This window comes from Euprymna scolopes, chromosome 38 (assembly GCF_053919585.1).
Source record: "Euprymna scolopes isolate OS-2025 chromosome 38, ASM5391958v1, whole genome shotgun sequence".
In the NCBI taxonomy this organism is placed as follows: Eukaryota; Metazoa; Mollusca; class Cephalopoda; order Sepiida; family Sepiolidae; genus Euprymna; species Euprymna scolopes.
The window spans coordinates 22,126,246-22,138,836 of record NC_136519.1 but is presented as its reverse complement, the minus strand read 5'-3'; the positions used below and the strand labels follow the sequence as shown (position 1 = coordinate 22,138,836).

General features: G+C 37.8%; 1 protein-coding gene and 1 pseudogene across 24 annotated transcripts in view; both read right to left on the bottom strand.

The window, feature by feature from the left end:
- LOC145263089 (peripheral plasma membrane protein CASK-like) overlaps positions 1–12,591 on the bottom strand; it is a 1,377,184-nt gene that overhangs the window by 968,381 nt on the left and 396,212 nt on the right. For all 24 annotated transcript variants that reach the window (XM_080119970.1, XM_080119992.1, XM_080119972.1 and 21 more), the window contains one exon: positions 10,873–10,963. In XM_080119970.1, coding sequence (XP_079976096.1) covers positions 10,873–10,963 — 91 coding nt within the window. The remainder of the gene's footprint in view (positions 1–10,872; positions 10,964–12,591) is intronic.
- LOC145263481 (U2 spliceosomal RNA) lies at positions 2,151–2,316 on the bottom strand (annotated as a pseudogene).

Sequence of the window (12,591 nt, the reverse complement as noted above, 5' to 3'; positions counted from 1 at the left end):
TATTTAAAAATTTTTTTAACTTTGTGTTTTAATCTGCCATTCCTCAAACGATATATAAAAGAAATTATTAGAATATCATTATATTATTTAGTTTATTATTAGAAGGTTTGGCACAAGATGAGGTTTTGTGAAATTATTTTATTTTGATTATTTTAAATAAATTAATAATTCATAAAATATTTTATTTCTTATAATACAAAAATATTTTGTATAATACTAAAAACATTTTTTTAATACTAAAAATAATTATTTTATAATAGAAAAAACATTTTTTATAATACCTAAAACCATTTTTTTAAATACCCATTTTGTAGAATACTAAGAAACATTTTCATGATATTAAAAACACTTTTCTACAATAAACACATTTTTCATAATACTAAAAGCATTTTTAATAATACTAAAACTCTTTTCTACAATAATAAAAACATCTTTTATAATACTGAATGAAACAGGAAGTCTGGTTTAGCAAACAGAATATTTTTTTATATCAATGCAAAGTTTTTAGTTGACACCGTTTGCTGCAGACTTCGAATCACCTGTTCTTCCGATTTATCATAAGACCAAGCTCTTCTAGTTCAGTATCTTTTTCTGTTTTTTTATTTTCTTTATCCCCCCCCTCCATCCGCATAACGTGTTCAGTGAGACAGTATTTTAAGATCTAAGTTAATAAACATCTATTTAAGTCCAAAATTAGGGTTGGGGCTTGTGTCTTTCCTTTTCAGTTGGGGAGATTTGCCATCATTGTTAATCAGTACATGAAGAACAACGTTAAGGATGAGACAAAAGGGCATTTGACTTTGGATCATGGGTCACAGGTACCATGGAAATCAAAGTCCCCTAAGCTCCTTTGATTACATCATATAATGTTGCAATATTTTGGATATTTTGATATACAAAAGAGGGTATGATTAAAGAAAATTGGAAGGTTCTATTTACAGACAAATTGCTTGGTCATCTTCGTCAGCATTCCTCAGTTGAGGTGCTTCAGGCAGCAAGCGATAAACTTACCCCCACCCAAACACCGTGCGGCAATGCCTCGGGAGGTGGACCTCCTAGATAATACCCAGGCAGCGTACCAGTCTGACAGGTACTGGGTTAGTTTCTGGCCCGACAGCTATCAAGTTGATTGGCACAAACGGATTCTTGATTGGTACTTTCTACTCGGTCTCCAAGCAACCGAAGCAGCAATTCGGACTCATCCTCTAAGATTAAAAATAATAGGAGGGTAGGTATTTATTTGATTCTCCACGTAAGCAAAATATGAACCAAGGTCGGTTTTTATGTGGAGGGGAGGGGAAGGGGGAATGGTATATGGGGTTGCCCCCCCACATGGACCAACAACCAATTGCCACAAGGGCAATGGTCTCAAAGTGCAGCATCTATCAGAACAGATACGGTATTTATTTGCTCCCCCCACCGAGCAAATTAGGCACAAGGCCGATTTTTAATGTGAGGAGTGAAGGGGAAATGGGGACCAACTCCCCGGGGAGTAAGGGAACTGAATAGTGACAATTGGTATGAAGGGTTGCCCTTACATTGACCAAGGTCTTATATGTGGGGTCGCCCCACATATGGTCTTTGCTTGCAGTATCTGCCGGAACAGATACTACACTTTTTTATTTATTTGCTTCCCCACTGAGCAAATTAGGCAGGAGGCCGTTTTTTAATGTGGAGATAGGGGGAATGGGGAGGGAAAGGGGGAATCCAGCTCCCGAGAGGTGGGAAGTGGGAGCTGGATTAGAAACTGTTGGTATGAAGGGTTGCCCCTTCAGTGACCAAGGTCACATATGTGGGGTTACCCCCACATATGGTCTTTGCTAGTCATAGCTGGTCTTTGCTAGTCATAGCGTTGCAGTATCTGCCGGAACAGATGGTATTTATTTGCTCCCCCACTGAGCAAATTAGGCACAAGGCCGTTTTTAATGTGAGGTAAAAACCAGCTTCCCTAAAAGTAGGCAAAAAGGGGGCACTCTGGTTACCAAAAATAATAATTGTCCCAGTATAGAGGGTTTCCCCTCCATTGACTGGTACAAATTATCTTAAGTGCAGCATCTGCCGGAACAGATGGTATTTATTTGCTCCCCCACCGAGCAAATTAGGCACAAGGCCAATTTTTAATGTGAGGAGTGAAGGGAGGGGAAAGGGAAAAAGGGGACCAGCTCCCAAGAGGTGGGAAATGGGAGCTGGTTAAAGGTCAGGCATGTGGGGTTGCCCCCACATCTGGTCTTTGCTAGTCATAGCTAGTCATAGCTTGCAGTATCTGCCGGAACAGATACTACACTTTGATCTCAGCCAAAAGGCTGAGTAAAAAATATTGGAAGGTTCTACTTATCGACACTGGCAATAGGAACTGGCCAATCAAATGGAGCCACACTCTGCTAGCAACCAATCAGAAACCGGAATCACTCTATAAAAATACTGGATCGTTTAGAATTCCCGCACATACTTTTTTTTGTTGCCATGCAAGAAGAAACTCTTTTCTTCATCTCAAGACAAACACAGATTGGCTACACATCAGAAACTCTTCTAAAACTAAAAATAGCTTTCAATTCAGAAGATAGTGATTGTTAAATCAACTTATCATTTTAAGCTAAGGCTGATTTGAGGGTAACTATTGTCTGCTTGACCTCCTCCCAGGCACTTTCTCCTCCTATGGAGCCAGCAATGAGCTTACACTCCATCTACCTACCTTTTATCTCCAATTTTCTGAAGCACTCTCATCAGAGAATGCTGACAGGAGAAACCGGACTTCTCACTTTAAACTTGACCTTGTGTCACATCTTGCACTGGGGGAGTAAATGTGGGCCTTGCTAGCTCAACCTAGTCACTAGAAAACCTCTCCAGCTTCTAGATGTGTATCCAGCAGGAAGGCATCCGTAATGCTTAAACAATTCATTACAGCATTTCTTTGTGAATGTGGAGACTTTTTGACCTGGCGACTATTAAACGAAGTCCAGAATGATATTCGCCTTACTTTGTCTAAGACAGAGCCGAACATAAGATGCCTCCTCATAAAAGCTCAACAGCAAGTATGTCATTTTAAGCAAAATTTTCACTATGATTTATAATTTTAGAGTAATTAAATTTCAAAAACATTAAAAAGATCTGCATTTTTTAAAAATTGTTATTGAAGTGCAGGGGGGGGGGCCACGAATGTTGAGGTGCTCAATAAGGGAGCCACAGATCATCTAAAAGGTTGAGAAACACTGGGCTAGTGATTGTTGAATTGCTCTGTTAACCTTGTATCGTTTGTTTAGTAAACCCTGTTTTCTATCCTGAACACTTGTCAAGGTTTCTATTATTTTCTGTAACTTTTGTAGATAAAGAACTGACACTCCCTTCCTTAAACAATGAACTATCCTAAGCAACATCTCAACGACAATGACACTACTCTTGCGTTGATGTTAAGTCTAGTTAATTATCTCCCTTACACTCTTACGTGTTTAGATGAAGTTAAAACAGACTTACCTCCCTTTCGATGTGTACAACGTGATTTTGATGAGAATTTATGAGATTACACACTGCTGATGTAGGATGGGCGGTCATCTTTGTTTTTGATATTGTCACGTGCTCAGAACACGCATGTTAAAATAAATCTCTTATTTTTTTTATTCATTCCCATTGTCTACTTCTTTCAGGAGAATTCAGAAGACAAGTACAGTCAAACCATTCCCCATATACATTACAAGTCAGTTATGCAACTTATAATTACCTGTTGCAATTGTTAACTTACACTAATAAACCCTTTTATATTTGTCAACTAAGGGAAGAATTTATCAGTCATGTGTACGCAGTGTGACAATGTATGGAAGTGAAACCTAGCCAGTCAAGGTTGAGGACATGTGTTGCATGGAGAGAAATGATACGAGAATGATACGGACAGTTTTAGTAGTGATGACCTCAAAGAAAGGCGAAACCTGAACAATATAGTGAAATGTATACAGAAGATTAGACCATGGTTAATAGTCCTTAGTTCAGTAGATGTTGGACAGTTGGCTGAAACGGGATGAAATAACTATGAAGATGAGGGCAAAAATGTGCAAAAAAAAAAAAATTTAATTACAAAAATCTGCTTGAGTTACGCTGAGAACCAATTTATATTTCCTGTAAACAACCTTTGTTCTATATTTATTCTCAAGATCTTATATTGAAGGTAGGCTGCTTTCATGGTGAACATATACTACACTGCCCACCCCTTCCTTCTCAAAGAAGAGGTAATGCCTAGGAAGATGGTCTCATGAGAACTAACCATAAAATATTAATTTACTCACCCCCTCCTCAGAAAAAAGGAGAGGGTAATGCCTGGAAGGAAGATATCATGATCACAGAGCAAATACTATGCTACCTCTCCACCCCTGAATTGAGCCCTGGTGCAACCAGATCACGCTGTCTGTAGATACTAACTTTCTGACGTAAAATGCACCAAACATTGATGTTACTTTTTACCTTTCCCTTTGGAAAACTCAATCATGTTCTGCAAAGCCAAAAACAAAAGCAACAATTTTCCTCTACAAAATAACCAAAATAAAACACCATAAATAAATATCTGAAGATAAACTTCTGACCAACAATATGGATTTAGGCAAGCCCGTTCCACAGCAGACATTCTAACTGTAATCTCCGAGCGTATATACCATTCACTTGGCAAAGCAGGGGAGAGTAAAGCGGTAGCTCTAGATATATCTAAGACTTTTGACAGGGTATGGCATGAAGGTCTTCTCGAGAAAATCAGATCATACGGTATCACTGGAAGAATACTTAACATAATTAAATCCTTCTTAGATAAGAGAAAAATCCAGGTTGTCCTCGATGGTCGTACATCTAAACAATATGATATAAATGCGGGAATGCCTCAGGGGTCTATCCTTGGACCTCTATTATTCCTAATATTCATAAATAACTTCCCTGACAAAATTGTCTGTGAGATGCTGATGACACTACGCTCTATAACAGACACGACAGGAAAACAAATGAACACATATCTAGAGAAATGGCAGAAATACGAGAGGATAACCTCCAATTTGTACTGGAATGGGGAGAAAAATGGATGGTCACATTCAATGTTATCAAGACTAAACTTGTTTCCTTCAATAATTACAAGAAACCTTCTCTACCACCAATAGCAATGGGTAGACTCTTTATCTGAAAGTACATCTTTTAAATTCCTCGGCCTAAATGTTCACAAGAAACATGAGTTGGAACAATTACATTGAGAGCATTGCTAGGACCGTGGCGAAGAAGGTAGGGTCCTCGACCGTGCTAGAAAGCTACAAACGCCCGAAAGTATCCTGTACCTCTATAAGGCCACCATTCACCCATGTATGGAGTATTGTTGTCATATTTGGGCCGGTGCATCTGCTACTAGTCTCTCACTCCTAGACAAGGTTCAAAAGAGAGTCGCCAACCTAATAGGTCCTGAACTGTCATCCAAGCTTCAGTCTCTGTCCCATCGACGCAATGTAGCATCTCTCTGCCTGTTCTACAAGTACTTTAACGGTGAATGTTCCGAAGAACTGCAAGCACTTGTACCCCCTCTACGTAAATACCCCCGACAAACCTAACAAGCAGCAAAATCCCACCCCTTCACAGTTGAGATCCCTAGATGTAAGAGACCCTTCTACACTAGTAGTTTCTTCCCCAGAACCGCTAGACTTTGGAATTCCCTTCCAGGTTCCTGCTTCCCCAACTGTACTGACAGGCAGAAGTTCAAGTGTAACGTGAACCAACATCTTACTGCCCAACTCCCCACCTAGTACCCCTGTAGCCTGTGTCCCTAATAGTAGCCCCCTAAATCAAAGTGGCAATGTGCTTGTTTGGGGTGAAAATGTAATTAAAAAAAAAAAAATGTGAAGAACTTGAAGCATAAAAGCATTTCTCCAAAATGACTGGAACTGACATTAAATGACCTGAAAAGGGTTGATATGCCGTAAAACAAAACAACTAAACCAAACACGATGAATAAATACTTGAAGATATTACAAACTTGAATGATAAAATCTTTTACTAAAATTACTAGATTTCGCATCAAATAATCTGAAATGTGTTGACATGCTATAAGACGCTATAAGACATCCGTATTGACGCGCTATAAAACATCCGTATTGATGCGCTATAAAACATCCGCATGATTAATAGACGTAATACAGGATGGAACGATAAAATTGTCGCCCTAGAAAAGACGAAAGGATTCCATTTCCATTTGATGAAAACTGATTTTCTTTTTTTGCTGCAGACCATCTACTAGTTGGCCAGCTGTGTATAAATCCCAAGATCGATAGGAGCCTTCTATTATGTCTGAAAGTGACATATTGTTCAACGAACGAGATCGGAGATGTGCCGCTGTACAAATCATGCTCTCTACCGATTCAAGTTATGATAACAGAAGCATTGCCAGCACCCTCAAAATGCAAATCCGGACGATTCAGCACTTAAGGGGACAGCTCAACAAAGTTTCCAGCCACAGTTATGGTCTTTAGTGTGGTTTCAAATGAAGGCCACATCATGCTATTTCACATCTTTGAAGTCTCAAACCTCAAAGTGTACCTGGCTGTGCTGAAAAGTGTAGTGAACCCCTGGTGCTTTTAGGTGGCCGCTGGCAGGCCCTGGATGTGGCAGCAGGACTTGGCGTCGGCTCCCAAGTTCAAAGAAACCCAGACTTGGCCTCAGAAGGAATGCTACGACTTCTCTCACTTGCTATCTTCCTCCCCCGACCTGAACCCTTGTGGAAAAGGTATGCTCCCAGTTCTGGACCCGTACTGAGGCATTGATTGAGGCTGAAGGCGGCTTAATTGAATAGATGTCTTTTCTTTAGAGCGATAAATTTACCCTTCCACCCCGTTATATCATGACTTGGCTTCGCAAACGAAGATCAAGGAAGAGGCTTGTCCATGTTTACTGCAGACATACTCGTGCTGACAAGTCCAATGCAGAATAAGCAGGCTCACCCATAACATCTCTAGATTAGGGTCTGCGTTTGGGTTGGAGTCAGTTGGTGCTCTTTCCTCTTGCATTTTCTGCTTTCCACACAAGTCCACCAAGGGTTCTCGAAGGAGAAGACTACTTGATGGATGGTGTGCCGCCAAACACCTCTGTCTGCTTCAAGTGTTGACCATTGGTGGTAGTCGATGTGACAGGCACCAAGGAATTTCTTCAGACAGTCTTTGTACTGTTTCTTTACCCCTAATGAGGCATATCACCACTTTGATGTAAGGGGCTGTAAGCCTTATCCTCGAGTGGTCTTTGGGGCTTGATAAGTGGTAATGCCTATGTAAAAAAAAAAAAATGGAGGGGCTACTATTTGGAACCATGCTTAGGAAAGATTGACAAGATGTTGGTTTACATTACATTTAAACTTCTGCATATCGGTGCAGTCAGGGAAGCAGGTAGCAGGAAGGGAATTCCAAAGTCTAGCTGTTCAGGGGAAGAAACGAATAGAGTAGAAAGCTTTCTGGCATTTAGGGACCTCAACAGTGAAGGGGTGAGATTTTATTGCTTAGTAAGTTTGTCGAGGATATGTTAATTGAATGGGGCACTAGTGCAATGAGTTCATCAGAGCACATTCCATTTACAATTATTTGTAAAACAGGCACAGAGATGCAACATTGTGGCGATGAGACAGGGGTTGGAGCTTAATTAGCAAACTGGGACCAATTAGATTGAAAACTCTTTTTGGACCCTATCCAAGAGGGAGAGACTAGTGACAGATGTATCAGCCAAGATGTGGCAACAATACTCCATGCATGGGCGAATGGTGGCCTTGTAGAAGTACAGGATTAAATAAAAAGGTTCTGTTAGAAACTTTGGTGCAGATTCCCGAGTTTAACAAAATACACCTGAAGAAGGTTGTTTACATCAACTAAAGCATCATGTAAATAAGACTAAAGAGGATAACATCAGTTTGAATAATTCAAATAATATGAGAAAATCCAGATGCTCGAAGGAGGCACTCTAGACTGAGACAAACATTTAAATTGCCTTCTCCTTCACTGACCAAGAACAGAAAAGATGAGATGTTATAGAGAAACAGATACTACACTCTTTTCTTAGTCATTTAAAAAAAAAAAAAGTAAATGTACATTTTAAGTTTTTAGAGTTATCAGACACCTTTCTTAACAGTATTAGTCCATAAGAATTTCCCATCTGCAGCACACATTAAAATGAGATTGCTTCCTAGCAGGCTGCAACATGATCGTTTTCGAATCTAGTGTGAAATACTTATCAACTGTCCTTGTAAATGTTGTGTTGCTGTAGGTCACTAATAATCAAGGCGAACACGCAATCAACAAAAAGTGTATTAGCAAAAGTATGTTATAGAAGTAGACGTCATGATTCTGGGGCCATAACTGCCATGACTCGCTTGTTAACCCAGTGCATCTAAAGGTGGAGCACATTGACTTTTTAAAATCTCCCTGGGCAGTCCTGTCGGCATACCCCAGACGGGGCACCTCAGGTAATAAACAATAAACTTTCTCTACCTGGATGACGGGAGGCAAGCTCTGAGAGGGTGGACCTCCTAAGACTATCTAGAATTAATGCCTGAGTCTGTCAGATAGTATGCCACCGAAATGACCCAGTTTCTGCCGGATTGATTGTCAAGATCAGAGTGAATGGCCAAATGAATGGTGTAAACTGCTACTCTGGACTTTTAATTGTGGCTATATTCATTATCTCTGGGTGAGTCCATTATTTTTGAAATAGGTAGATCAGCTTATCCCACAACAATAAGTAATCAAATTTTGTTCGTTCCCTTCATCAACGTCAATCCTTAATATTCTTCATCATTTTAAATGAACATCCATCTAATTAAATTTTATCCTTGAGTCGGTTTTGGCCTTGATATATGATGACTTGTTAGGAAAAAGTAAAAAAAAAGTAAATGGAATCGATCCATCCACCGTCGGGATTTGAAGAACTCAGAAAGAAAAAGGGATATACGAATATTGAACCGTTTTCATTAAGTTGTCGATTCCATTTCTCTGCGAATTTTTTTTTTTTTTTTTTTTTTTTTTTTGCGTTTTTCTGGAAATTGTATGAAACTTTCATAATAAACAAGTTCATTGATGTTCGCTCAGAAAAAAAAAAATAAAAATAAAAAACCAAAAAAACTGTCAAACTTATTTACAGATTACACCAGAAGCAAAGTCAATTATTTGAGTATAAGGGAGATAACTCATCTTTTTCACTTTCAATCATGTAAGAGTTACAGTTCTTTTATTATCATCTTAGATCTCATTGGGATGCCCTTATTTATATGTTTCGCCACTAGGGCAGAGTTAGGCACAAGGTCAATTTTAAATGTGAGAAACATCAAGATCCTCAAAAAGGAGTGGTCTAGATAAAGGAGGAAAAAATTAACATTGTCTTAGTCTAAAAGGATTTCAATTTCACTGACGGAGAACAGAACAGATAACCAATTTATTGGTCATACACTTTTAAACTCATTTTCACATCAAACAAGGCCTATTGCCACTTGGAACGTAATAGGCTACTATTTGGGATCGTGTATAACAGACGGCTGAGGGTAGTTGAGCAGTGAGATGTTTGTTCACATTACATTTAAACTTCTGCAAGTTAATACAGTCATGGAAGCAGTAATCAAGGAGGGAATTCCAAAGTTCAAGTCTCAGGGAAGAAGCTATTAGAGTAAAAGGCTTTCCAGCATCTAGAGACCTCAACAGTGAAGGGGTGCGATTTTGTTGCTTGTCGGGTTAGTCGGAAGTCTGTACATCGAGGAAGCACAAGTGCTATGAGTTTATCAGAGCATACATTTTCCATTAAAATACTTGTAAAACAGACACAGGGATGCAACATTGCGGTGAGGAGACAGGGATTGAAGCTTGGTCAATAGTGTGGGACCTATTAGATTTAAGACTCTTTTTTGGACCCTGTTTCAGAGTGAAAGACTAGTGGTAGATGGCAACAATATTCCATGCATGAACGAATTGCGGCTTTGTAAAAATATATAATGCTCTCTGGTGTGAGTAATTTTATCAAATGATAGGAGCTAATTTTCTTTGCAGCAGCCTTGGCAACGTTCTCAATGCATTTGTTTCAATTCATGTTGCCAGTGAATGTTAGGCCAAGTAGTTTGAAATTACAGAAGACTAAATCAGACCTATTATTACAAAGTGAAACTGACATTGGACCGACTATTTTCCTAAATGAATTTGTAATTAAAGCATATTCTAACTTAACTTCTAAATCTGGCCCCCAAGATCGCCATGGGTATGGAGTATGTGCCTACATTAAAGATGACCTTCCATGTGGTGGGGACATCTCCAGAGAAGACCCTAATTTACACTATATGTACTTCTGGGTTGCACTTGCTCATACCACTGCATTTATATTTGCCCTCTATCGCCCCCACAACACAACAGCGAAAAGATAAATATAGAAAAAAAAAAAATATTCAAAGAAAAAAAATAAATATTAAAAAAAAAAGATAAATATACAAAGAAAAAAAAAAGATAAATATACAAACAAAGAAAAAAATAAATATTCAAACAAAGTAAAAAAAGATAAATATACAAACAAAGGAAAAAAAGATAAATATTCCAAGGAAAAAAGATAAATACTCAAAGAAAAAAAAGATAAATATTCAAAGAAAAAAAAGATAAACATTCAAAGAAAAAAAAAGATAAATATTCAAAGAAAAAAAGATAAATATTCAAAGAAAAAAAAGATAAATATTCAAAGAAAAAAAGATAAATATTCAAAGAAAAAAAGATAAATATTCAAAGAAAAAAAGATAAATATTCAAAGAAAAAAAAGATAAATATTCAAAGAAAAAAAGATAAATATTCAAAGAAAAAAAAGATAAATATTCAAAGAAAAAAAAGATAAACATTCAAAGAAAAAAAAGATACAAACCTGATGAAGTTAAATCATCTTCATAAGTCATGGGAGGATCATTATAAAAGGTGGTCCACTTTGAACTCGATACAGCAGCCATAATAGCACCCTGCAAATAAAACATTTTTGTTTTTTTAAATTAAAGTAAATTTTGAAGTAAAAATAAAAACATCTTTTTTTTTTTTTACTGTTTATTCACTCCAAACAAGGCATAGTACCACTAAATTATAAGGGGTTACTATTTGTGACCAGATTTGCAGAAATAGTGTGTAGGGAGTTGGACAGCGAGATGTCTGTTCACATTACACTTGAACTTCTGCATGTCAATACAGTCAAGGAAGCAAAAGCCCAGAGGGGAAATTCCAAAGTCTAGCAGTTTGAGGGAAAAAGCTATTTGAGTAGAAGATTTTCCGGCATCAAGGGGTCTCAACAGTGGAGGGGGTGGGATTTTGCTGCTTGTCAGGTTTGTAGCACAACAAAGTATGAGAAGTACCCCAAAAGTAATGCTTCCTATTTTTTTCCCCGTCCAAATAGATCAGAAGAGATTGCAAATTTGTTATAATGACTGGGCTTATGCATTTATGATCTGAAAGTTTCATCTCTTTGTTGGAGATACTGATGGTGTGAGACTCTCAAGAACCAACCCCTGTCATAGACGTGCATCAGAAGCAGAGATGCGTCATTGAATTCCTGGCAAAAGTGGATTGAGAATGACGGTGACTATGTAGAAAAATAAATTTTGAAGCACAAAAGGTCGCTCGTTTTAATGATACCATTCCAGTCTTTATAGCTCTTCAACTTTTTTAGTTAAAAAAAATAACAGGAAGCTTTACATTTGGAATTACTCAATAGATTATTATTGAAAAGAGAAAAAGATATATATATAGAAATATTATTTCAAAAGAGCCAAACATTGTTATACAGAAAAAGTTTGGATTTTAGCCAGTTCTACCCCAATATTAAAAACTTCATGAAAAGAAATGAAAAAATAATGGCACAAAAAAATTTATTACGTACTTATACGCTTTAAAAAGAACAGTACCCAAAAAATTGTGCAAATTCATCAAGTATTTTTTTAAACAAATGAAAACACACGTCTGCCATTTTTTGCTTGCATTAAAGTCAACAAGGGGACATAATTCAACATTAATTCAAGTTGTCATCATGATTATACCAGCTAGAAATCGTTTACCAATCAAATCTTATTTTGTTTTATGAATTTTAGCATAGTCATTTTTTTAACAAACAAAATTGGAATACAGTATTGAGAGAAGATAAAAGTAAGAGAGGGAAAGAAAGAGGAGAGGGGAAGAAAGAGAGAGAGGAGGAAAGAAAGAGGAGAGGGGAAGAAAGAGAGAGAGGAAGAAAGAAAGAGAAAAAGACAGAGAAAGAGAGAAAGGAAGAAACAGAGAGAGAGGAAGAGAGAGAGAGACAGAGATGATCAAAGAGAGAGAGGGGAGGGGGTGAAAAGAGAAGAAAAAGGGGGGAATATATAGATTTTGTGAGTTAGGTGTTGCAGTGCCTTTGTACCAGGATCAAAGTGTAGTATCTGTTCTGATGCTGATTGCTGCACTTTACTTTTTTAGTCTTGGTTAGTGGTGGAGAAATCCTTCATGACTGATACATTTTTTTAAATTTTTGTTACTAACCAGAGTGCCCCTTTTTGGGGAGCTGGTTCCCCCCACCCCATATTAAAAACCGACCTTGTGCCTTACTCTGCCCTCGTAAGGAAGCAAG